This window comes from Nycticebus coucang, chromosome 7 (assembly GCF_027406575.1).
Source record: "Nycticebus coucang isolate mNycCou1 chromosome 7, mNycCou1.pri, whole genome shotgun sequence".
NCBI lineage: Eukaryota > Metazoa > Chordata > Mammalia > Primates > Lorisidae > Nycticebus > Nycticebus coucang.
This window is the reverse complement of record NC_069786.1, coordinates 119,920,709-119,948,660: the sequence shown is the minus strand read 5'-3', so window position 1 is coordinate 119,948,660 and position 27,952 is coordinate 119,920,709. Positions and strand designations below refer to the sequence as shown.

The 27,952-nt window shown below is 40.9% G+C and overlaps 1 protein-coding gene across 5 annotated transcripts; it reads right to left on the bottom strand.

The window, feature by feature from the left end:
- Positions 1-8: 8 nt before the first annotated feature.
- On the bottom strand, positions 9-27,952 carry MOGAT1 (monoacylglycerol O-acyltransferase 1). Of its 5 annotated transcripts, none has more exons than XR_008381247.1 (7): positions 27,646-27,952; positions 16,336-16,514; positions 15,445-15,649; positions 13,110-13,284; positions 12,084-12,283; positions 1,847-2,148; positions 596-820 (listed from the first exon to the last, which is right to left on the bottom strand). XR_008381247.1 is itself a non-coding variant. In XM_053597542.1 (6 exons), exons 1-6 carry the CDS (start codon positions 27,737-27,739, stop codon positions 666-668), a joined length of 1,008 nt encoding a protein of 335 aa, XP_053453517.1. In that variant the 5' UTR covers positions 27,740-27,946; the 3' UTR covers positions 9-665. The 5 variants fall into 5 exon arrangements, 3 of the variants coding, with proteins under 3 accessions (XP_053453517.1, XP_053453518.1, XP_053453519.1); XR_008381248.1 differs by lacking the exon at positions 1,847-2,148 and adding an exon at positions 11,549-11,733 and having other exon boundaries at positions 695-820; XM_053597542.1 differs by lacking the exon at positions 1,847-2,148 and having other exon boundaries at positions 9-820; positions 27,646-27,946.

Genomic DNA, 27,952 nt, shown 5'->3' with positions numbered 1-27,952 from the left:
GTTTCTAACTGTGAATAGAAACGAGACAAGGCTCTTGTCCACGTGGGATTCCATATGGCAGGTTCATCCTATTTTGAGAATGACACAAAAATATCTGCATTATTGCATAAAAATGTGTTAGTTGACATGACCAAAAAGATCGAATTATCTAAATATTAAAAGTAACAGTATTCACTAACAAATGGCCTGTTCAAGCAGAAAAAAAATTTTTTTTTATCTCTTCTAGCTCTCTATGGAAAATTATTTTATAATGTTTCCTAAATGTTGCAGCTGTGCTGAACAACAGCTGCAATACTTAGTGAAAACGCCACCTTAAGTTATTGTGAGATTTAGTAAAAGAGTCTAATTATTTTTTGAAGTTGTCATTTCTTTGGAGCACATGAATCATTCTCTTCTCATCACCTATAAAATGATCAAGCCTTCCTAAGCGAGGAAGAGTTATTTTAAAAAGTCTTATACACATAGTCATCTCCATACTTATCCTGTCTACAATCATGCACTGTATTTTTACTTACCACAAATAAAACATCAACATCTGTCATCATAAATAATACTTTTCAGTTACAAATTTGATTTCATACTCAAAAGAAAAAAACTTATTTAAGGTATTTATTCTCTCCATGGGACGTCTTCTGGTTCTCCTTTATAGCTTTGTAGGAGGGAAGTCACTTAAAAACGAGGGTTTGGTGCTCTGGGATGCCATACTTTCCTTTGTGGTCTTCAAATAATTTCTTCAGTTCCTCCAAATAGGTCTGATGCAGCTCCTCAATCTGCTCCGAGGTCGGGTGCGGAGTCCGACGGACAGGGATTGGGCGGCCAACTGCAGAAACAGAGACGACGTCACGTCACGTAGGCGGAACCAAACCCACCACGGCGCAGCCTGCCGCCCGGAAGGCACAGCGCTGCACAGAGGTGCCCCTCGGAATCCGACGAGCCTGCTCGCCTCAATCTTTTTTTCATTTTACTGGCTGCCTACAGTGGTTACACCATTCCATTTGACAACAAATAACTTTCCGTCTTAGCAGATGCTGCGTTGTCAATACTCCGGTGGTTTTGACTTTGAGTCAAATGAACCACTGTGCTGAAAACAGCTGTAGGGGAAGTCGACGCAGCTGTGCGTCCACATCACCAGCCCCCTCCTTCCGGCACGGCCAGACCACGGGACCCTCATTACTACTGACCGTGAGACTCTTATTACTAGTGACCGTGAATCCTCGTGCCCTGTGGCATCCTTCTAGTCTGACTCTTTTAAATGCCTTTCTAAATAATTACATATATATATGCACAGCTAAGTATCTATACTGGAGAAACACACATATTCACAAGGATTCCACAGTCTGAAATACTGGATAACTGAAAAACAACTAAAAGTCTTAATAGGAAAATTATTAAATAAGCCAGACAATAGTCATTCAATGGAATCTTAGGCAGCAATTTTTTAAAAATGAGATAATACAAATATGTATATACAGATAGATGCATATGTTTAAAACATATGAAGTGGAAAGCTGTAAAATAATACTGTATGATCCCATTTATGAAAAATTATTTCCGTTTCCAGGAGCGCTCTAAGTTTTTAGTGCACAGACACAAACTGATTAACTGTCAGCTCTAGGGAGGGAAGTAAGGAAGGGGAACTTGGTATTGCATCGTACGCATTTTCCACAAATGAGAATGCATCTATGCTTTACCCTGTATAATTATAAATATACTAATTAATTAAAAACAAATTTGGAAACTTCCATACATTTTTTCAAAGGTGTTTATATAACAAAAAACTATACCTCACATGCCTCGGATTCTTAGACTTTAGAAAAATTCACGTGGTTTGGGTGCTTGCACTTACTTCGCCCCCTGCTGGTCGAGTGCTGCTACTGAAGCCAAGGGTTGAACAGGTGCAGGATATTCAATGAGGCCGCACACTTGCTTCTGACCTCTGATGAGTGTGGGGGAAGGTCGAGTGGGCTCTAGGTAGTGAATGGGTCTCACAGTGGTTGGAGTTTCCTTTGTCCTACACTGAGTGACCCTGTGCTACATACAAGGCTCGGACCCATGGCAGCAATAGAAGGTGGTCAGTTAAGACAAAAAACGAGCACATGTTAAGTCACAGAGAAGGAAGAAATGTGATAAATGACATCAGTGTGGGACCTAAGGGGACACAAAGAAGGGAATAATATGTACACATGTGCATGCACACACACACCCTTATTGTAACATTCATATTTTCAAGTATTTAACCAGATATTAGACTCAAGAAGCTCATATGCAGTTTTCTTTGACAGTACAAATGTCTAATTTATACACAGCAAACAACAGTCCCCTTTAGCTCAACATAAAGATTTGGAGACAACCCTCTTGCTGCTGGTTGTGGTTGGCAATACAGACCAACAGAGGCTAATGGGGTGGGCCTGGGAGCCAGTGTCCTACAGATAGCACCAGCTGGGCTGTCTAGTCCCAGCTCACGGGCAAGCGCAGCTCCTCTCTGGCCTAAGTATTCCTAGGTGTAGGATAAAAGAATAGAACTCTGTGATCTTGAAGCTTTCTTCAAACTAGGGGCTTTGTTGTTTGAGAAAAAAAAATGAGAAATCTACTAGCAAACTTGTGGTTTTATAGAAATAGTTTCTGTTTTCTTAGTAAAATTATCCCAGCAACCAAAGTCAATGTAACTCTTTGGGGCGGGGATAGAGAACTAATAGAGACACAGTGGCCTAAGAAGTGTGCTGTTCCCAGCTGACTTTCACTAGGCCTTGTGCATTCTGAATTTTCCTATGGTTAATTTCAGTCCTGTTCTTTTTTCATTACTAGTTTTATTAGATTTAACATGGTTCTTCCACATAGCTCAAACATGCCCACGTGTAATAAAATTATCACCATAAGATGTTTCTCTTTAAAATGTGTGATGAACACAGTTGACTTGCCTTTTCCTTACTTATAGAGAAACCTTGGTGCTGAAAGTTTCTAAACTACACACACAACAAAAACGCAAGAAATTAAGATTTAAACCTAGCACGCCTAACCTTGACTCCTAAACTAACCCAGAACTGGACTAGAGACGAAGAAATATTTCTCAATTGCCTTTTGGGGATAAAGGCTGAGGTAACAAAATAAAACATGCTCATCATGATTGTACTTTTACTAAAGAACTCAAGGAAGCCCTTCTTGGGAACACACGGTTGAACGCTACCAAAGAACCTCCTACTGCGAGTTCAGTTCCAACATGGCTACTCTGAAGCTAAGTTGCATCTGTATTGGAAATAAAGCTATTATTTATCAAAGGTCTCCAGGTGGCTTTAAATCAAACTCTTAGAACAACCCTGTGAGGCACCTGGTGACTGTCCCTGTCTTACAAATGAGAACAATGAGTGTAGGAAGGTTACCTGGCTAGTCCAAGGACAAACATCATGAACCTGAATGGCTGTGTCAGAAATATGAGACTCTTCACAGAATGGGCTCCTGCCAAAAGACAGTGAGATGGGGACACTGCAGCATCCATGCCCCGTCCTGCCTGCCTCAAGACCATGGGAAGGTCCCTTTGCCTTCTGAAGAAGGGAGGGCAGCTGGAGAGGACAGCTGACCACGGTATTGGCTCTGAGGCCTTTCCAGTCCTAAACCCTCAGGCCCAGGACTCAATTTCTTGGCACCTCACATCAAGGACCCAGTGTGTTATAAGCTTTTATCATATTTTACTCTATCATTAGAGCTCAAGGTCCTTATCTATGAAAACATCCCTGCTATAACCAACTTCAGTGTTGTGAGCATCAAGTAAAAAGATCCACCTGGAATTATTCTGTACTGAGTTATTGTAAATGAGGATATTTTGAAAAGGGTCCCCGGAGCCCAGAAGACTAGAATTCTCTCTCTCCACAAAAAGTAGGTTTTATCCCAAGTATCAGGTCAAGGAGCCCTTCCTGTGCATGAGTCATGGCTGTGTGTTCCTCTAGCTCCACGCTGATTCTGAATTCCCTCATTTCTGTCCACTCCCTTCATCATCAAAATAAATTTTCTTTTTTTCTTAAAAAAAAAAAAAAGTAGTTTTTTTTTTGGGGGGAGAGGGGGTTAATACCAAGGAGAAGGAAGAAATATTCTAAACATAGGATTAAGTTAGTTGCAAACTGCTACAAAACTCTCTTTTTAAAAATACAAAACAACAACAACAACAAAAACAAAACAGCTGCATCAGGCTGTTCTTGGAAATACAACACCTTGCCTGGGTAAAAAAAAAAAAAAATCTGCCAACGCCTACTTGTGGTAGAGTCAGGACTCACAGCTTTTGTTTCTGTTTCACTGCTTTTTATAGCTGGGATGCTCAACTGTGCCATTTTCCAATTCCATCCAACAATTTGAGATTAGTTATGCATTACTACCTGACACAGCAATCTTGCTCCGATTTCTGCAGTGCTGTGCTGTGTTTACCTAAGATGAAGCAGCTTCGTGGGTCCTAGTGTACACAGTTGGAGAGAGGAGTTTGGAAATGGGAGGCAAAGAGTAGATCTTTCACAATAAGAAAACATCTTTGCTCTATTTTTCTGTATTGATAAGGATCCCACAGAGTTTACCGCTGTCTCAGTGTTCTTCCTCAAGATGCTGCCGAGCTGCTCACAGACTGAGAACAGGCAGGGTCTGTGTGGCCAAGGGCGGGAGACAGCAGGAACCCAGGGGCCAGGTGAACGCTGAGCTAATATCGGGGTCCCTCCGCTGGCTCACATATTAAGTGCCCCCCGCTGCAGCACTTCATATGCTGTCCTGTGCAATGAAGGTAGCAGAATGTGCCACTCCAAGACGTGCCACTTTAGCACAGGGATTATTTTGAGCTAAAGACACTTAAAACACACACACACATACACAAGTAAAAGAAGGGTACTCTAACGTTCCCTTTTCTTCTAGAAAGCAGGAGATAAAACTCGGACGTAAAATAAGCCCTCCCTAAACCAGGAAAGAACAGTCTTTTTTTCTACAGATAGAAGGTTAGGCCAAGAGAAATCTGTTCACACCTTGTTAAAATAACTCTTTATCTTCTTTTAATCTCCCTGTATGTTTTCACTACTTTTCTACAATTGTCTTTCTTTGTTCAACTAGTAAATAAACACTTAGCCCTGGCCACTTGGGGGGGGGTCTTTATTTTTTTTATAGGGGCTCCCATGTACATGCAAAAACCCATATACTTTCCTTCTGTTCACTCATGTCAATTTAATTCTCAAACCCAGCTGGTGACCCTCAGAGGCCAGAGGTCAAGTTCTACCTTCCTGCAGCACCCTGCTACTGCCTTTAACATTCTCATCTCCTTTAATCTTTTTAATTTTATAATTAAAATTTACATTAGGTTCCCCTCTCTTTTTTCCCCTCCGTTTTAGAAAATCTCTTGGCCTGCTTTTTTTTTCATCACAATATAATAATGACTTGAATCATAATAGACTATGTCTGTCCTCATGTGGTTTCAAACCTGTATTTAAATAAAATGCATTCATTAGATACTTTCTCTATCCTTTTCATTTAAAAAAATTCAAATCTACAGAAAGAATACTACAACAGTACTTGCACACTTCTCACCTAGAGTCACCAATTTCGTACATACATATACACATGTATATGTATACACAAAATGCATTATTTGTTTTTGTAGAATTATTTGAAAGTAAGTTACGGACATCAGTAATTTGATCATGTGAATTATCCCTAAATATTTCCACTGGGTTAACCAAGAACAGTGTCCAATATAACAACACCATTACTATACCCAAGAAATTTAACCTTCTCCCATTATTTTATACTTAATCCACATTGAGCATTATCAATCATTTCACTAATAGTTGTTTTTCCCCAATCCACAACAGCTGCTGTGTGTCTATGAAGGCCCCTCCTTCTCATCTCTCACCACACAGATATTTCTAAAGCGTCCAGGCCAGTTGTTCTGTATAATGTCCCACCATCTGGATTTGTCTGATGATTTCTTTATGATTTGAATCAGATTAACATTTTGGCAAGTGCACTTACACAGGGAAATTGAAACACCTTAGAAAGCACTCAGCAAGCTGGTCAGCAAGCCTTCTGCTCTACCAACCTACATTTGCCCAGCACCTGGGATTTACAGAGTGCATTCCCACACAGCCAGGCACTTCATCCCCAGAATAACTCTAAGAGCAAACAATCATAACAGTCTCTTCTTTTATAGTGTGAAATCTGAGACTCAGAGAAGATAAATGAAACATTCAGAATCAGACCTTAAACCTACACCACTTCCTTTTATACATCTGGCTGGTGCATAAAAAAAAATGCCTTCTTAATGCCAGAACTAATCTCTGTGTGGCTGGTGCCACAAGCCCTCATGATGGACTTACCAATGAAAGAACCAATTTCTTAACAGTATCATTTGTAGTTTTTCAGTGTTGCCGTAAAATGAACTGCACAAAAATGAAAACCTCCATAGCTGACCACCTCCCTACATTGACCACCTCTTTAAGTTGGCCTGATTTCACAGACTAGACATGCACCACATGTACTCAGTGGAAGTTCTTAGGTTGATTGCCTCCATATGTTGACCAGTTTGTTATAGTCCCCTGGGCGGTCAACTTACAAAGGTTCTACGGAAATCTTTCTACCACATCCACAATCACAAGATCGTCTCAGGAGTTAACAGAAACTCCATGAGAGCCTCAAGGCAAGAAGAAATAGGAGCCATTTGTGTGACACATCCAAACATAGCTGGTAAGTCTGTCTGGGTGTCTAAAATGTGAACAATCTAACATAGGGAAGAGGGAAAGCTCCTCTTTCTGCTAAAATGCCAACCAGTAAATATTGAGGGAAATCTAGGGTTAGAAATTCACCAGTTTGCAACCACACCATAATAACTGATTCCAGTAAGAATTACCAATGAAAACCATCCAGTAAACTGTCCAGTAAAACTTTGAGTGATGGGCTAACACTGCCCCTGGGTTATTTGTTTATAATAAAGAAGAAAAAAAAATGTCTTCTTTCTAGTAGAGAAACCAGGTAAACACCTTACCCAACTGAACAAAGTTAATATTGCCAGCAATGAAACACACCCGTACTGCATGCCTCCTGCTGAGGACACAACACCATTTCTATACAATTGTTGCCAAACATGCGTAACCACAATATAATCATGACGACACACACAGGTACCAACCCACATCATCCTACAAAACAACTGACCCATCCTCTTCAAAAAAGAAAGGTCGAAAAACAATTCTGTCTTAAAGGAGGCTAAAGAGGTATGAAAAGGAAACGTAATACATGATCCAGCTCAAGGTGAAAATATCCCCTCGACCGAACAAAAACAAAACACAAAAAACAAATTACTCACAATACAGCCAGTAAGGAAACAATTGAGGCAATTTAAAAAATGTGAATATACATTCACACTATTTATTAGTACTTCATCCATGTTAATTTTTCTGAATTGTACTACTGACATTATGGAAGAAGATGATCTTGTTTTTAAGAGATATACGTAAGAGTCATGAGGAGCAGAAGGTCGTGATGTCTGCACGTACACAAGCAGTGCTTTCCTTACAGCAGTAGAAAGTGTGTTTATTATACCCCAAGAGAGAAAGAATTATAGCAATATGTACACAACTGGTGAGTCTAGGAGAATGGTACATGGGCACGAAGCTATTCAGGAAACTTTTCTGAATGTTTGAAAATTTTAAAAATAAAATTAAAAATAGGGGTGGCGCCTCCAGCTCAAAGGATTAGAGCACTGGCCCCATATGCTGGAGGTGGTGGGTTCAAACCCAGCCATGGCCAAAAAAACAGCAAAAAAAAAAAAAAAAAAAAAAAAAAGCTTGGGCAGTAGGCTCAGCACCTATGGCTCAAGTGACTAAGGCGCTACCCACATACATCAGAGCTGGCGGGTTCACATCCAGTCCGGCCGGCCAAACAACAATGGCGACTGCAGCCGAAAAATAGCCAGGCATTGTGACAGGCACGTGTAGTCTCAGCTACTTCGGAGGCGGAGGCAGGAGAATCGCTTGAGCCCAGGAGTTGGAGGTTGCTGTGAGCTGTGATGCCACAGCACTCTACCCAGGGTGATAGCTTGAGGCTCTGCCTCAAAAAAAAAAAAAACAAAACTTAATAAAAAAAATTAAATTAAAAATAATTAAAATCAACATATACACTGATACATGAAATGTTCTACTCTGTGGGTACTGGGAATAGACAAGATAGTAAATAAGAGGAAATCCTAGTCCTCAGGGGGCTCTGAAATGCAAAAAGCAATGTTCCTGAAGGAAATGTGATTTTTTTTAAACTCATCTAAAGAGATATGAAACTCCCTTGGAACTGTGATTTTGTTTTTTAAGACAGAGTCTTAATCTGTTGCCCAAGGCTAGAATGCTGTGGCATAACTCATGGCAACCTCAAAATCCTGAGGTTCAAGTGATCCTCCTGCCTCAGCCTCCTGAGTAGAGGCATCTGCCACAATGCCTGGCTAATTTTTCTATTTTTAGTAGAGACGGAAGTCTCGCTCTTGTTCAAGCTGGTCTTGAACTCTGAGCTCAGGTGATCCACCCACTCCAGCCTCTCGGAGTGCTGGGTCACCACACCCAGCCCATAACTGTGATTCTTAAGTTTTTGAAAGTCTAAACTTAACTTTAGTTGTCTCTCCTGGTTGTCATGACGAATGTGACATTTAAACCAGATTTTCTCCATTATTGTGTAATGAAATAGTGTATATGAACATTTCATTATATGATGATAAGGTGATAATTGCACTCAGAAAATATGTAAATTACCTATTACTTGTGAAGTGTGTGAAGAAAATATCTATACGGTAGTAGCTGCTTTATAAATTATGCCCATTGAAAATACCCCTCAGCAAAAGGAAAATTTTGATGGAGGACACAGAAGAACCTGAGGGTTTAGCAAGTTACAGTGTAAGAAACATGCGGAGAGGGAAACTGGACCTGAATATGGCACTTTGCATTTTATGAGAACATATTTTTAAAGGGATTTAAGCAACAGGACATAGACAAAAAGTTTCCGGTGTCGGTGAGAATCATTACCACTGCAATGCATGCTGGTTGAGGTCAGTGGGAATCTCTGGACACCTGTGAGTAAAAGGATTACAGCTAAAATGATGACTTAGGATGACTCCAACTCACAGCTATTGAATTCTTCTGATGTGAGGTAGAGCTTATTTAAGTTCATAAAATCAATAAAGTAGAGGAGGGAAGAGAGGGCCCAAAAAATAACTTGGCACTCTGAGATGCTGCCTGAATCCTACTGGGGGTAGAACCCACGTCAGGGAGTGAGCAAGGAAGCAACTCTGGGTTTCAAGTGCATCGATTCAAAAGAGAAGTGAACGCAGTCCCTGACGTCCTATTTCAGTGTCATGCTGTGTTTTATTCTCTGTGGCATCGGATTGACACGTGACTTTACTTTTGTTAGTGGGATTTTAAATATTGTAACCTTGACTTGTTTTAGTGCGAGTAAATGTTTTTAAATACACATGGTCTTGAGGGTCTGTTTCACACAAATAGGGGTGCCCCAAATCATCTGACACCCCCCCCACTTTGTACACTAAGATCACAACAACTGAGTCTTTATGAAACATATATATTCTTAGCTTCATTTTTTTTTTCCTTAGCTTCATTTTTTAATTTTCAAATAATAACAGGATACTAAGGATGCTATGGACAAGAAATCATTGTAATAGTTTGCGGGGTAAGTAGAGGGAAAGACTGGAGCAGTTTCCATTATTCTGAATCATTAAAAGAAGCACATTTGACAAGCATGAGTGAAAAGGAGAGCTCTTGTTTTCTAGTCGTGACAATTAACTCAGATTCAGAAATTCCATTGACCCTTGACCAATTAATTATTTGTCAGTAGAGGTATTAACAGGCAATAACCAAATGGCAAACTACTTAATTTTTATTTTTGTTTTCATTTTTATTTTTTGAGACAGAGTCTTACTTTGTCGCCCTCTGTAGAGAACTATAGCATCACAGCTCACAGCAACCTCAAACTCTTGGGCTTAAGCAATTCTCTTGCCTCAGTCTCTCAAGTAGCTGGGACTATAGGCACCGGTCACAACGCCTGGCTAGTTTTTTTTTTTTTTTTTTAAGAGATGAGGTCTTGTTCTGGCTCAGGCTGGTCTTGAACTTGTGAGTTCCAGCAATCCACCTGCCTTGGCCTCCCAAAGTGCTAGGATTACAGGCGTGAGCTACTGCATCCAGCCTTAATTTTTTTTTTTTTTTTAAAGGCATCACTTCTCTGCCTTTTGGCTAACATCACGTGTATCAACCCAACCACAGAACAACCATTACCATTTAAGTCAACAGAGAATATACTTGCTTTCAACATTTAAAACTCCTTTCATATGAGAATGTGGGCTACACTTAATTAAATTTTTAGTTCCTAAACTCGTGCTTTACAATTGCTTTCATATCACCCTCAAACCCAACGAGAGTTCTTTGCATATAAGGGATCAAAATGATTAATTTAATATTATGCCACAAAAATATAGGGCAGGCTCAGTGGCTCACTGGGAGGCAGAGGTAAGAGGATGGCTTGAGCTTGACAGTTTCAGACCAGCCTGAGCAAGAGTGAAATACCAACTCTACCAAAAATAGAAACATCTCAGTGTGGTGGTGGGTACCTGTAGTCCTGGGTACTCAGGAGGCTGAGGCAGAAAGACAACTTGAGCCCAGAGTTTGAGGTTGCTGTGACCTAGGCCAGGGGCCACAACATTCTAGCATGGGGCAACAGAGTGAGATATGAAAGAAAAGAAAGAAAGAAAGGAGGGAGGGAAGGAGGATGGATTGTGAACTTAAATTCATCTCAGTATTCCTATTCCACTAACTGATCAACAGCTGGTTAACATTCCATTTGAGTTAAACAAAGCATTTAAAAATAACATCATGCGACTGTATGTGAATGCAAAGCTCTGATAAAACGTTGGTAGTAAAACCCTCGTCTACGGAAACAGACTTAAAAAAATTTTTCTACTATATTTGAACTTCATTTAAGCTGTCCATAGTGAAAATACTACTTCCGGTTTCATACACAGTTTACAGTTTTGTTAATTCTGTTATTAGCACCTCGCTCAGCACTTTCTCATTTTCAGCTCTCAAGTTCACTTCATGTTCTTTTATCAACATGGTCTTCACCCTCCATATCCATCTCAATTTCCCCAAACATACACCTTTTTAAAATAAGTCTACATTAGAATACATATAAATGTAGCTAATAGCAAACAAACAAACAAATCTGATGCCAATGTGAACTAAACACGAGAAAGGCAACTATGCAGAAATCTTTATCTGTTGAGAGACTCTGACATATCTGTCATCAAAAAAATTGCTATGGGGGCGGCGCCTGTGGCTCAAAGGAGTAGGGCACTGGCCCCATAGGCCGGAGGTGGCGGGGTCAAGCCCAGCCCTGGCCAAAAACTGCAAAAAAAAAAAAAAATAAAAAATAAATAAATAAATAATAAAATTGCTATGGGCTGGCCCCAGGGCTCACGCCTATAATCCTACCACTCTAGGCCAAGGACAGGAGGATTATTTGAGGTCAGGAGTTTAAGACCAACCTGAGCAAGAGTGGTCCCATGTCTATCAAAATAGTAAAATTAGCCAGGCTTAGTGGCAAGCATTCATAGTCTTAGCTTCTCAGGAGGCTGAGGCAGGAGGATCACTTGAGCTCAAGAGTTTGAGATTGCTATGAGGTATGATGATGCCACTGCACTCTAATTACCCAGGGTGACAGAACAAGACACTGTTTCCAAAAAGAAAAAAAATGAAAAAGAGGAATTGCTATGTTATAATCTGCTGGCATGGAGAAATGGATTTAATAGAAAGTATTAGAAACTTTGTTTCTAAAACTGGATTCTACCTGTAATTTAACAGCAAGACCATTCTTGAAAGTAATCAATTCTCATCTGAGTAAAAAATGTACTCACTTCATAAGTACAAGGCAAATGGTAAATGAAATAAAAATAACATCTACAGGATTATTATTTTAGGACGTTCTTCCTCACAGCTGCTTCTCTTGCATTACCACCTCAATCAATAACATCAAACGCTGCTCAAAGAAAGACAGAAATTCTACTTGTTTTATGTACATACCAACAGTGTGGATAGGTTTCCTATAAGGCATTAGGCCAAAACTGTACTGAAAAACTCCTCTCGCATGAAACAGGGGCAAAGTAAACCCCGTCATCTTCTGTAGTTTCTTCTGAACAGTTCTAAGCCATGAGCCTTCAGGATTGTTAATTTGTTTAAACAGTTCATTTTCACCAAAAGAAAACACTGGGACCAAATATGCGCTGTGAATAACAAAGGGGAAGAATAAGAATTTTAAATGAAAAGGATTTACATGATTTATTCTATTTAGCTGAACTTTTGCAACAAATTCCTAAAAATTTTTAAATCTAACCGAGCCTCCCTATGTTGGTAATTTCATGTTCAATACATTGAAATCCTTTGGGGAAGTCCTTCAGTGGGGCAAGCCATTCAGAGACTTCTGTTTTATAGAAAAGCAAAGCTCCAGGAGGCTGCTCTCCATCTGCAGCTTTGACTATTGTTTATTCATCTGGCAGGAAATTTACACTGTGTGTATAAGATTTTGATTTTTATTACTTGCTTCCCTTATTTTGCTTTTAAAGTTAAGTTTAATTGCAGAATGCCATGGCATTGAACTACCTTAGTAAAAAGGACACATTCTATTCCCTAAGAATATCTATACCTTTCTTTTTTCTTTTTTGAGACAGAGTCTCACTGTGTCACCCTCAGTAGAGTGCCATGGCATCACAGCTCACAGCAACCTCAAACGCTTGGCCTTAGTGATTCTCTGGCCTCAGTCTCCCAAGTAGCTGGGACCACAGGCGCCCGCCACAACGCCCAGCTATGTTTTTTTGTTGTAGTTGTCCTTGTTGTTTGGCAGGCCCAGACCAGGTTTGTACCCATCTCCCCTGGTACATGTGGCCGGTGCCCGAGTCTCTGAGCTATAGGCACCGAGCCCATACCTGCTTTTATCGTAAGATTGATTTGGAGGTGGTCCTTAAGGACTAGAAAATCACTTTATTTCTTTGAGTTCATTTAATAATGTCTTAATTTTCTTGACCCAGCTACCTTATACAAAAAGCCACTTACCCATGGGTCAAAGCGATTTTAACAAATCCTTTCCGCTGACGGATGAACAGATTGCATTTTCCAGGATGGGCATCCAGTGATTCTTCTGCACCCCCAAGGACGATGACGGAAATGTTTCCACCTCCTTCCTTGCTCATCACGTATGATATGCTTTTCTTAGAAACAGAAACTGGCCCTTATAGTGATTAAAACAAAAGTGCAACAAATAATAAACTATCCTTTTAAAACAATTAATTTTTTTTAATCATAATATTCCATAGCAACTGTAAACATTTTAAAAATTTTCCTACATTGCTTGCCTTTGGAGCACTTTGCAAGTTTGTGATGTTTTTCATACCCAAATCTTTGGTAACATATTCCATTAGTAGATCTAACATTTGGCAGATAAAGTTTAAAATGTCACCTGATCATTACTAGGCCTACCACTTATTGGGTAGGTTGTACACTGCTCATCTCTACAGGACTCCGTTCACATTGCCTTCCCAGTGAAAAGTGATTCTTCTCAGTTGTGCAGTGCACAACTTGCACAGCTGCATGCCATGGCCTCAATCATTACCCTGGAGAATCCATGCTCAGAACCAAAAAGTAGATCTATCCTGCCAAAGACTGCAGTGGGTCTTCATAACATATAATGGCCTGTTTTCAGATATTCTGTATGGATTGTTATTTTCTAAATATTGTAAATGCAAATGGTTTCAAATATTCAGACATTTGACAAATAACTGGATTGCTTGCCAGATCTCTGCAAGGTTCTAAAATGTGTCCTCTGGCTTTGGCAAATTGTTCATATAAGACAGTTACATAATGTTCAGTCTGTATATTAGGCTTTTCCATGGAAAAATAACTTTAAAGATTCCTTTTCAGATCTTACATATACTAGGGACTCTTGGAGGAAAACACAGAAAAGACAAAAATACAAACCATACAGACCCACATTTCAGAGATAATTGCTTTTTAATGTTTTATGTTTCCTTCCAGTCTGGGTTGTATCCATTTATTTCACTCAGAACGTGTTAGACAGGCTTTTTAAAGACAAAGTACATGTCATCTCTTGAAAAAATTTATACTACATATTCTAATTTTACTGTGGGTTTCTATTATTGAGGGAATGTAAAATTATAACAGGATTCTGAATAGCCAAGTATTTTCTTTTCTTCTTTTTTTTTGAGACACAGTCTCACTATGTCATCCTCAGTAGAGTGCCACAGCGTCACATCTCTCTACCTCTCTGATAGTTAAAGGGCCAGACAGTGCACCCTTGGGGGTCAGAGGCCAGATCTTTTGGTAGTTTGGAAGGTTTAGTGCGCCCCCTAGTGGGTCCTCCAGGCCAGGGTGGATTGAGTTCTATTTGTTGGTCAGAAACAGAAATACCTGAAAACTCAGGCATGGATCCTGGTTCTTTGATGCTGAGTGATTTCTTACCAGGTATATAATGACGGCAGTGACTTGAGAAATTAATAGGAAGTAATAAAAATATGGGATAATGCCAGAATGAAAATTCTGTGAATATGCCACTTACTGATCCTGAAATTATAAATCTTCAAAAAGAGCTTATTGACTTTTCTTTATATCTCAGAATGCAACAACAGTGATTAATCTATACAATGTTCATAAATTTAAATCACTTTTTGTTACTGTATCCAATTCATAGCTCTTCAATAAGTTGGTCAAGTTGGAAAACCAAACAAATTAGGCTTCTTAAATTAAATTAAAATAAGAGCTATCAACAAAAGCTTAGCCTTCTGTGCACAGTCTTTATAACATTTCACATTAATTTTATTCTTGGAATTTGTAGAATTGTGGTTTCACTAATTAAAGAGTCTTCCACTGGTTTAGAGTGGCAGAATAGAAGGGTCTCTTATTTCCAAACCGAGTTATATTTAATCTGGTGAAAGAAAGATAGCAAGTTGAATATGTTTTGTGTATATCACTGCTGTTGCTTCAAGAAACAATGGAGGATGTTTTCAATTTCTAATATTTATGAAAACATGCAAAGTGCTTCTCCAAGTGTGTGACTTATCACCTATTTGATCTATGATTTTTTTCTTCCATATCTAGATATCCAAAATGCATTCTTTAATTTATTTTTTTTCATTGAATTAGTATTTATTACACATTTCTGTGCTCCAGGAATGATGCTAGATACTTGGGTTGGAACAGAGAAAAAGACACAGTCTACATACTCCTGGCAATTACGTATGAAGTTCCAGATGGGATGGGGATGAGGACTTTAACTCTAAAAGACTGTCAATACCAGCGGGGCTGGGAGGGAGCATTTTACGTGCTCCTGCCACCCTGCCACACACTGTGGAAATGGTGACCTGCCATCACTTACCGCTACTCATCAGATATTCTCGGAAGAGAGGACACCGGAACCAAACTGGGAGCACATGAAGATACGCAGTAAAGCCAGGAAACAGCTCCTTGAAGTCTGAATAATTTGTACAAAAATTTCCAAAGGCTCCAGCTACAAGCACTCCATGAGGGTGAAACCCAAATATATAGTTGTGACTTCGATCCAAATCCTGAGTTTTGATGAGCTATAGCATGTACATATTGCAATAAAAAAAAAAGATCCCCTTGTTAGTTTCAAATAAATAACAGGAGAACTAGTTTTTATGTCAAGAGGAAATGGCAAACATGACTCCTTTCAGTGCCCCTAAGAGCTGTCTGCAAAATCACAAATACTTCTGAGCCTAGATCCCTTCATACACACACTCTTCCAGATTTTGAAAATTCAGCTTAGAATTCATTCAGTAACTGCAACCAAATCGCAGGCCTTATCCCTGCCATTACTGAATGTGTCCCCCATGTGTTAAAAACTGAATCCCCAAAGCAATAGTGCTGGGAGGAAGGGCAACGGCTGGTGGCCAAGTTACAAACGCAGACTGAAGGGATTAATGCCATTGTCAAAAGAAGGCCTGTCCTCTCAGGAGTGGGATGAGTTCGCCCTCCTCTCACTCTCTCTCACCCTTTCCTGTTCTTCCCACCTTCCACCACTGGAAGGTGATAGCCAAGTTGACCTTGGCCTTCCCAGCTTCCAGAACTGTGAAAAATAAATTTCTTTTCTTTATAATACCCAGTCTCTGCTGTTCTGTTAAAGCAGAACAAAACAGACCAAAGACATTCCTTCTGCAAAGGAAAAAGCTTGAGATACACAGGACAAACAGAAATTTCCACCCTTCTTCCAACTCAAAACAATACTTAATGAAACAATTCTACTCACATGAATTGGAAAATAGTCCTTAAAGTACCTCCAAACAGTCCAATTTCTGACCCAGCTGGATCTCCTGCCTCCTTGCTCTGGGGTATGCCAGTCAAAGTAAAGCCAGGTCAAGTAAGGGACATAGAGGAACCAATAGTTGTATATGATCAGTACCACGATGAGTCCAACGCACACCTGTGCTGTAAGAAAGGGAAAAGTGTCATGGAATCAGAGCCACGTAGTATCTGCTCACTGTACTGCGCAATCATCGGCCCGTGAGTGGGAGATTTAACACATACAAAGGACATTAAAATGAGCCTCGGTTCAGGTGGGTGATGTCAGAGAACAAGACAGTAATATAGGATTATTTAACATTTATTGGACATTTACTGTATACCAAACATTGTACTGTGTACCCTGCCTAGGTATTTTCATTTACTCCTCATACAGCCATGGAACCAATAAGTACTCACTGTACTCCTGGCAACCTCAGACTCCTGAGCTCAAGCAATCCATCTGCTTCAGCCTCTCAAGTAGCTGGGACTACAGGTGGCTGCCACCATACCCAGCTAAGATTTTCTATTTTCAATAGGTAGGGTCTTGCTTTTCTCAGGCTGGTCTTGAGCTCCTGACCTCAAGCTACCCCTTGGGTCTCCAGAGTGCTAGGATTATAGACATGAGCCACCATCCCTGGCCCTAATGTTCAGTTAATAGAAGAAAAAATGGAAGCTTCAAGAGACAGTAAGTGAGTTGCCTAAGTCATACAGTGATATGTTTGTCAGAATTCAAAGTCCACCCACTTAGATGTGGACCTACAATGCCACCCAGACGTGGACATCTGGGAGGATCACTGCTGACAGGAGGGATGTAGAGAATTTCCCACCACAGGAAATCCTATCTCCCTACCTTGACTGAGCAGCCATCATTCATGTGCCCATAAAGAGCACATTCTAGCGACAAACTTCATTTTCAGGAACTCTATCATTAAAGACAGAAATAACAAAGGAGGGATTCTTCAGATCTTAGCATACGTCACTTCTTGCAATGTCTTATGATACAAGAGAAAATCCTAATTGTTTTTGTACCTAACAACATAACTTCAAAATACAAGGGGCAAAAAAATGACCAAAGTTGACTTGGGTAGTAGTGACAAGCAGGTATACACTTTTCTTTTTTCTTTTTTTTTTTGCATTTTTTGGCCAGGGCTGGGTTTGAACCTGCCACCAGCATATGGGGCTGGCGCCCTACCCTTTTGAGCCACAGGCGCTGCCCAAGGTATACACTTTTCATATGTCTATATTATGAATTACAATAAAATATATACAAAAAGAGAAATATATCAATAAGAGAAAGCGAATGTACTTAGAGACACAGAGCTGTGCCCACAGTGCTCGCTAAATGCTGGCTTTTAGTGTTACTTTAAGGAGTGCAGTTGCTACTTTCTCTTCTATAACCCACTGCCATCTCCAATCTATGGCTCGCATAAGTCCCCAAACTCTTTGCAGATCAACTTTGCTAAAAAGAACTCTATCCCTAAGTGCTCTAGCAGGGACCTGAGGACAGCATCTTGATCTACTATTGAGACACATGCACAGGTGCAGAGATATATATCCTGGGCCCAAAACAGAGCATTTGTTTATATTTCTTGATACATACAAATCATGAACTTCCCAGTATGGATTTGACCAAATTATAAAATTGAACCTAGTCAGAGGACTGCCTTGCAGCTCTCTCCAAGGATGGTTAAAGGGTAAAGGAGTGGAAATGTTAAATGTTAAAGTATGTGGCCTCCATGGCTCCCTGGGGTGTCCTGTTACATCCTGGCACTGCCAAGAAAGTTTCCACGAGTCCAGGGCAAGGAGAATGCCCTCTGCCCGCATTCCTCTGGGATCGTTCCATTTTGCTTCATTCCCTTCCCTCCTTCCATGTCTGAGCGGTGGTCATTTACCACCATTTGTTAATTCTCTGTTTATTTTAGATAAGCTGTGCAAAAAAATTGCAAGAAACATACATAGGCTTCACTCTTCTACACTCAAAGCTACGTCAGGTGAGCTAAGGTAGAGCAGGGAAAGGAAGACGGTTATCGAGTAGGGTTCGTCCTCGTTTACTTTACAGAGGGAATCTCCCTTACTCCCCCTCGTAGTCCTCAAGGCAGATGTTACTGGTCCCATTTTACAGTTGTGGAAACTGAGACTCAGGGAATTTTACTGTCCAAAGATTTTGAACCTGGTTCAGCCTAATCCCTAAAGCAACATACTTTTTCCACAAAACCACACTATCTTCCAGCTAGTGGTAATAATACTATAAATTTATACATATTTATCACATGTGCATAAGCAGGTTCATAAGCATAAAGAATCAGGTACGTGATTCTGTTTTCCTTACCATGAAGCTAAAAGCTGAAACCAAAAGCAAAGTGACTTAATTCTATCACAGAACGAGCCGAGAGCAGGTCCATAAAATCCCCTAAAGCTACTAATTCAATGTGCGCAGACTTAGTTGAATAAACATCGCACATCTCTTTCATGCTCATTGTGTGTTTTGTATGTATAATAATTAAGACATGACTCACAAATTGGGCTGCTATGTTGGAAACTGCCCAGCCCGGGGCAAGTTCTTGTAACTCTTAAGCCTCTATTCCCCTACCTATTAAATGGGCTAATGACATCTCCTGTTTCCAAGGGCTGCTGAGGGAATAAAGGAGCTAGTGCTTGACAAATGCAACCCATGGTTATGATAATGTTGTTTACAATTATGTATTTGGAGAATGCCAAAAGTGAAAGCAGGCAGAATATAACAACATTCCTGTCACTCAACAAAAATGACTGTTAAATACTTTCCTTTGAGTCTTTTTAGAGGGTCTTGTTATGTTGCCCAGACTGGCCTTGAACTCCTGGGGTCAAATGATCCTCTTGCCTCAGCCTCCTCAGTAGCTCGAACACTTTGAGCTACTGCTCCTGGCTAATCATACTTTTTAAAAATTCTGTATTCATCATTTAGGATTATCTCACACTAGCTGTTTAGTATTATAATCTCTTTATAAATGTTATTTTTAATAACTGATCAATATTTCACTGATTATCATACCAATTCAACCATTCTCTTAGTTTTGATCATTTATATTTCTAACAAAATTTCTCTATAAATGTGATCTTCCATAAGGTTTCTTCACATTTTGATTTACTTTCACAGGACAACAGGTAAAATACTAAATTACTAAGCAGAAACATCTTTGACATTTGATGCACTTTAATACCTTGCTATCCATGGGAGTTGTTCTAATTTAAATTCCTACACATTGTACACATATTTTTTTTGGTTTCATATCACAAGCAGTATCGAAATAGTTATTTTTTAATCCCTTGATTCTAATTTAGATTGAAAGAAGAAAACATAAAAACTGGGTGACTAGATAACCTCTATTTTCTATTTTTACCTCATTAAGCAATCCAAGGTAACTTGATTCTTCTAAACAGGAGTTCAAAGAGAAGGGGAAGCTATGAGAGTCTACACCAATACATTGTGCAGTCCTCAAAATCAATATTGACACCCTTTTAAACTGTCTACATTCACAGAACAACTTGAATTGAGGGCCTGATTGTAGCTGGGTTGATTCAGATATAGTCTACATTAAAAGCCACAGATCAGCACCCTATCATTTACATTCTATTTGGACTTAACTCCTATAGATTCTATTTTCTGTACACTGTTGAGGAAGTTGCCCTCACTTAGTTTTTTTTAATTGATGTGAAATTCACATAATATAAAATTAACCATTTTAAAGAGAACAATCCAGTGGTATTTAATTCGCAACATTGTGCAACTACCACCTCTATCTAATTCCCAACATTTCCATTACTTTGAAACAGTAAGGAAATTAGTCCCATTCTTCCTCCCCTTTCCCCCAGCAACTGCCAATCTGCATTCTGTTTCTGTGGGTTTATCTACTGTGGATATTTCATATAAAAGGTAGAACACGCGACATTTTGCTTCACGTCAAGTTTGTGAGGTTCGGTAAAGTGTTGCAGTACTTTATTTCTTGATGTGGCTGAACAATATTCCTGAGAACACTGCATATCACAATCCGCTTATTTGTGCATCTACTGATGAACATTTGGGTTGTTTTGGCTACTGTGAAGGGTGCTGCAGTGCTCGAGTCACAGTAACAATATTTATGACAAGTCCCCAACAAATTAGGCCAGGTCAAAGTGCAGGCATCGTCATTAAATTCAGCACCGTCAATAGTGGGGCAAAATGACATGATGCCTTTGGTAGGATCTAGTGGGAAGGCCTCAGTCAAGTCCAGACTGTGGGGCATTCTACAGGATAACTAAATGAGGCTGTAAAAAACAAAAAATGAAACAAAACACAAAACTTTTAGACGTTTAAAACACAAGTAAAATGTACAGAAACTGGTTTAACTATTAAGGAAAAGCTAAAGACAAGTAAGAAAATTTAAATATGAACCATAGATTAAATAAATTTCTTGGGTATCATAATAGTATTTTGATTACACAGAAAATCCTGGGTTTTCAGGGCATACAAAATATAGTATTAGGGATGATGTGTCATATTTACAACTTGATTTCTTACCATCAAATGGCTTAACAGCAACAACCAAGTGAATACTTGCGGTGGGGTGGAAGAGAGAAGGAAAAGAAGAGAGGGAGACTTAGAGAGAGGGAGAGAAGAGGGGAGGGGAGAGTGTGTGCAAATGTGTCAAAATGCTAAAATGTTGGTGAATCTAGACTAAACATGTGTTTGGTTTTTTTTTTTTTTTTGCAGTTTTTGGTCATGGCTGGGTTTGAACCCACCACCTCCAGCATATGGGGCTGGCACCCTACTCCGTTGAGCCACAGGTGCCACCCGACTAAAAATGTTTTAAAAAATTATTTTTTGTGGGCCAGGTGGGGTGGCCCACACCTGTACTCCTAGCACTCTGGGAGGCTGAGGCAGGAGATCACCTGAGGTCGGGAGTTCAAAACCAGCCTGAGAAAGTGTAAGACCCCATCTCTAAAAAAATAGATGGGCATTGTAGTGGGCACCTGTAGTCCCAACTACTGGGGAGGCTGAAGCAAAAGAATCACTTGATCCCAAGAGTTTAAGGTTGCTGTGAGCTATAATGCCAAGGCACTCAACCCCAGGACAACTGAGTGAGATTCTACCTAAAAAAAACCAACAAGAAACTATTCTTTGCGATAAGAATACTTAACATAAGATCTACCCTCTAAACAAATTTTTTTTTTTTTGTAGAGACAGAGTCTCGCTTTAGGGCCCTCAGGTAGAGTGCCGTGGCCTCACACAGCTCACAGCAACCTCCAACTCCTGGGCTTAAGCGATTCTCTTGCCTCAGCCTCCCGAGTAGCTGGAACTACAGGCGCCCACCACAACGCCCGGCTATTTTTTGGTTGCAGTTTGACCGGGGCTGGGTTTGAACCCGTCACCCTCGGTATATGGGGCCGGTGCCTTACCGACTGAGCCACAGGCGCCACCCCTCTAAACAAATTTTTAAGTGTATAATATAGTATTTTAGTTATAGGTGCCACGTCTGTGACATAATAAAAATATATATATTGGGTGTCTACCCCTAGTTCCTGGCACCAGGCTCCTAAAATTACTTTAATTTCCTGATCAACTGCGGTGCTGGGCGCATCTTTTGTTCTGCTATTTGTTCTTTGACCTGCCTTCTAACACTGATCTCCTAACCCCTGGGAATTTCCTGAGTGACAGGAGTATCTTATGTTTAATGCAGCAACCCTGGGTGGGCTCCTGGAGGGGACTGGTCACCAGAAAGACCAACCTATGAGAAGCTTGGAACTTCTCGCCCCACCTCCAGGCGGGGGAGGACTAGAAACATGCTTAGTAAACACGTTCATGCCTAAGTAATGAAGCCTCCATAAAAATCCAAAAAGTTCAAGTATAGGAACTGGTCTAGCCCTAAAGTAAAAGTTGAAGATGGGGTTTAGAGGGCTTCTGGGTTCGTGAACACATCCATGTGCTGAAAGAGTGACAGTGGTGCTATACCCCAGCTCCATGGGGACAGAAGCTCCTGTGCTTGGGAACCTTCAGGACCTCAACCTACACACTTCTCCAACAGGATGTTCAGCTGTGTCCTTTATCATACCTATTGGAATAAACTGGCAAATATAACTCTTTGCTTGAGTTCTGTGAACCCAAGGAGGGGGTTCTGGGAACATCTGATTTGCAGCCAATTAGTCAGAAACACAAGTAGCAGCTGGGACTGGCAATCATCATCTAAGGCAGGACAGTCTTAAGACTAAGCCCTTAACTTGTGGGATCTAGGCTCGGCACTTATAGCTCAAGCGGCTAAGGTGCCAGCCACATAAACCGGAGCTGGAGGGTTCGAATTCAGCCCAGGCCCACCAAACAATGACAACTATAACCAAAAAATAGCTGGGTGTTGTGGCAAGCACCTGTAGTCCCAGCTACTTGGGAGGCTGAGGCAAGAGGATCACTTAAGCCCAAGAGTTTGAGGTTGCTGTGAGCAGTGATGCCACAGGATTCTGCCCAGGGCAACAGCTTGAGATTCTATCTCAAAACAAAACAAACAAACAAAAAAAAACTTGTGGGATCTAACACTAGCTCCAGGAAGAGGGTGTCAGGATTGAATTGTAGGATACCCAGTTGGTATCTGGTATCTAGAGAGTTGGAGAAGGTTTGCTATTCTAGTAAAATCAGAGAAGTAAATTTTCAGTTTTCTATGAACTGAAGACTTTTGGCAGGGAATGGTGGCCTGGTCTGAGCCTGTAGTGCTCACAGGGACACCTCCCATCTCTGCAGCTCTTCACTGACGTTTGCTCTGCTATCTCCACCCTTTCTTACACCAATGCACTCACCTGTATATTTATAATAGTGAAACTGTTCTGTTAAATTTCCATGAGTAAACTGCATCAGAAAATCATGAGCTATTGAATGATTATTTACTTGCATGAAATAATGACCATAATTAAGAAATAATTTACAATATTTAACTTGTATATTTATCCTTCCCATTCTCATCCATGAAACTTTTTTTTTTTCTGTATGGAACTGTTTCTATACTTATTTTAACCTTTTATCATAGTATGGAGAAAGTAAATGGAATTCAAAGGCAAGCAAAACACATTAGCATCTCCTTTCCTCCTTATTCCTGGAGGTATTTGTATGGCACACCATTTGTACCATCTGCGCAATATAAGAATGTAACTGTAACATTCCTCTGATTTTTAAAATTTCTATTTTTAAGAGAACTTGCCTCCCAGAGTTTTTTTTTTTAATACATTGTGCTAAAAGACAAATTTCAGACCCCTGTGAGAATTTTGCAGCCCTGTTTTCCTGATATGTGGATTTACTCCACAATGCTTTTTAAAAGTATGATTTACAGGCTGGGCATGGTGGCTCACGCCTGTAATCCTAACACTCAGTGAGGCCGTGGGGCGAGGTGGATTGCTTAAACTCAGGAATTCGAGACCAGCCTGAGCAACAGTGACACCCTGTCTCTACTAAAAATAGAAAAACTAGCCGGGCCTATTGGCACACCCCAGTAGTCTCAGCTTTTTGGGAGTCTGAGGCAAGAGGACTGCTCAAGCCCAGTAGTTTGAGGTCACTGTGAGCAATGATGCCATGGTTCTCTACCCAGAACAACAGAATAAGCCTCTGTCTCAAAAAAAAAAAAAAAAAGTATTATTTATAGAAAACTACATTTTTCTTATTTTAAAGCAAATTCATTATCAAACACATTTCTTTGCCTAAAGAAGGCAAATAAAGTACAATAAAGAGCTAGTTGAAACAGTTCCATGGTCTGAATATTTCAGAAAAGTTTCTGAGCTTAAGGACAAAATAAGCATAAATACTCTGTATGGTTACAAACAGAAACCACGGAGATAATCCATGATAAATGAAAGAGGCATATTCATGTTTATAAAGTCCAAGAATCTAATACTAATCTCTTGTGTGAATGTTAAAATGCACTCCCTCAAATTTTTCCAGATTAAATATGACTAAAAAGGCATGACAACTCTCAAAAGATAAAATTATAACAAATTTAGTTATAGAGCTAATTCATCCACAGAGCAGCCTCCATTCTATAAAACAGAATGAAAGCTTTCACTGGATAATGGCAGAACAGTAGGTTTTGCGAGGTGGTAACCAGGAAACAAAACAACAGAAAAAAAAAAAAAAAGCTGATTAGCTATCATCACATTACTTCAGGTTACTTTTTTATAATAGTCAGAGGGGACTTGCTTATTTATGCTGACTCAGATGGACTAGAATCCCTTGTTTTTTTCCTAGTCTGTTTTGGGATCTACCTGCTTCCGTAAAGATTCAGTTTGATTATGTGGCATTGAACATGAGCAACTCTTTTGATTTGGTCTTTTGGTGCCTACTGCAGGAGCTCATCCAAAACAATGGTCTCCCATAAATTTTATTTGACACAATTAAATATGACATGTGGGTGCCTTTGCTATAAAGGTCATTAGGGAGCTAATTACTGAAGTGCGTACGATAGCTATAGATTACATTACACTACTGCTTCCTGTTATCTTCCTGATTGAATAATTGTACTGTGGCTATCGAAGAGAATGTCCTTGGTTTTAGTCAGTTTAGTTAGTCTTCTGAAAATTAATCTATAAACTAATTCTATTTGGTTTATCTTGGGGGACAGATCAGGTGAGTAGAGAGGGTGTTCCAATAGAGTTATTTGCTTACTGGCGAAAAATTCCCTCACAGACTGTGCCCGTGAGCTGGTGCGTTATCCTGACTCAAGAATCACACCTTTTTGATGCCAACATTTTAAGTTCAGATTTTCCTGTTTCTCTATTGATGTTTACATGGCCTGCTGTGCTTCTCACAGTCAGTTGATGATTTTGGCATACAATCTGATGAATTTTTGCTATGTTTTCATCAGATCTGCTCATGACTATCTGCCCTAACCCCCTTCATCATGACACCTTCTCTCCCTTCAGAAAACTGTTTAATCCATTTTAAACACTACCATTTTCTTTCCATGGTATTATCCCCATAAACTTGGACTAATATGTCCCTGGTTTCACTCCCACTTTTGCCAGGTTTAACAAGAAATATACAAATGTTTACCCATTGCTCTAATTCAAGCTCTGACATTCTCAGGATAGCATCTCAAAACACGCAACGATAATAAAGAACGCCACTCAGGAAGATACTGCCAAACGTCCACAGGAACACAAATGTGAGGTACGGATATACCAAGGTCATAAGACCTTATTGAGTTGTTTGTACAGTGCTGCTAACATGCGCACACTGGCAAGTTTGTGAACTTAATTGTCAGACCTCATATATCATTAATAAAACTTCTTGTTTCCACTAGAGGCAACCATTATATCACCTCCTTACTTGAAAATTGATAATTAAATGGAAAGAAATTAGCATTTATCCTTTTTTCCTGTAAGAATTAAATAAATATGCTTCCATTTCATACATCAAATGTGTGAAATAAAAACATTAAAGTGAATTTTCCACTGAGCCATTGTAGTTTGATTTAAGTTAGGCATGATTTGGTGAGCACCTGCCAGGTCCTAGTCACTAATCCACTCACATGTGGCCACATGTGGCTCAACTTCCCACTACTGAGCCAGGGGACCTTGAGCAATTGACTTCGCCTCCAGTTCCCTCATTTGTAAAATGAGGGCAGGGGTAGTCAGTGCCTTCCCCAGAGGGCTGCAATGAGGGTTAAGGGAGTCAATACTCTCAGGGGTCGTGGAGTCGGCATCTCCTCCTCTGGGTGAAAGAGGAGAAACAGTCTTTCAGCAAGGGCTTCACGTGTGTCCTCCACGGGCCAGGCACGGGCTGGATGTTCTCCTTCGGAGTTTGTAGGCTAGGATGGCAATACAAGCTTTTCTCAAATAACCAGTCATATACAAACGCAAGCAATGATAAGTTCCAGGAATGAAAAAGACAGTGGCTATCAGATGTGCTGATGATCAGTTAGGAGGTCAGGCTGCGAGTCATTAAAAGACAGCAGATTAGTGGTTAAAGCCAAGACTTTGGGCAGAATACCTGGGTTTGCATGCAGGTCTGCCCCGTGTGACTTCACCTCTTAGTTCCCTCATCTGCAGGAGTGCAGGAGCGTCCTTGCCTCCATGTTGTGCTGATCGTATAGTTAACAGATATGTAGCTAAGAATAGCACGTGGCACGTACTAAGCTCTGGAGAAGGCTGTCTGCTTTTATCTCCTCTGTCCTCGGGTCCAGAGCAAACTGAAGCATAACGTTAACCACTCTGCCTCACAGTTTGGCCTGTGAGGACTAATAAGTTAATGCGTTACTTTTTTCCGTAAACACTAACAGCTCACTAAAGTCACTTAGAAAGGCCTTAAAAAAAAAAAAAAACAGAAACCTTCCTGATGCATGGCTCCTTCCTGAAACAAATGAATTAGACATTCTCGGGTGGGAGCCTGGACGTCCACGTATTCTAGAAGCTCCGCCGGTGATTTGTATGTGCAGCCAGAGTTGAGAACCACTAATCCAGGTATTCAGAATGTAGCAACAGCTACAACAAAGTAAAACACAATGCAGTGAGCTAAACCCAACAGTTAAAATCTACGATCTTACAGCATACAACGATTTTAGGGTTCCGAAGTAAGTTCCCACAGAAGGGGTTCCACTCCATTCCTCTTTCATAGCACATCACCCCCATTTACTCCAAGGGCAAAGCGCACACTAGGGGACAAAGCGCTCCAGGGAACGCCTTTACACTACCTGAAGAGGCGGCTTAACTGGGGAACCGCCAGGAACACACTCCAGGGTCGGATGATTTCCAGAAAGCCCCTCAGTCTAACCCAACGAGCGTGCAGGTGTCTTCCAAGAAAGCCACCTTTCTGCATGCGGGAGATCTTAAACTGGGAAAAATTCACATCGCTGTTTGTCATGAGGGTGGGGAGATGAAGGAACTGGGTTTTAAGTACTTAGAGGTTATCTTTTTATTTATGAATTAATAGTTCCAGAAACGAGAGGGACTAGCGTGCCCAAGTGCTTGATTGGGTCCTGGTTACATTTGGGTGGATACAGTTGCCAAAACTCGCCGCGTTATCACCTGTGCCTTTCAGCAGAGGCAAGGTCCACCTCGATTTTAAAGGACAGCACCGGGAAAGTAAGTCGGTGAAACAGTCGTTCGCTGTGAGATACTCGTGGGTAGAGAAACCAAAGAGGAGAGCCCCCGTCGGCTCCAAACGCCCTCTTTGACCTGCCTGCTCCGGCACAAGGGTTGGAAGGTTCCATGCGCGTTCCGGGGCAGGGACCACCCGGAAAGGAGAAGACAGAGCCCAGGGGCCGTGGCCCGGGCGCGGGGGCCTTACCCAGCAGCAGGAAAGACAGGACCCACTGCAGCACCGCCGCCGTCTGCAGCCGCCGCGCCAGCGGGATGTTGAGCGGCGCGAACTCGACCTTCATGGCCCGGCCCGGGCGAGGACAGCGCCCACCGCCGCCGCCTGCACCCTCGCTGCTCCGCGGCGCCTGCGGGCGCCGGCCGGGCGCGCTGGAGGAGGCGGAGGCGGAGAGCGGGCGGGGACTGGACTTCGCCTGGGGTGGGAGGGCGAACCGGGGCTGTGGCTGGGGGCTGCCAATCACGCGCGCCGGGCGCCAGCGCTGGCCCCGAGCGCCCCA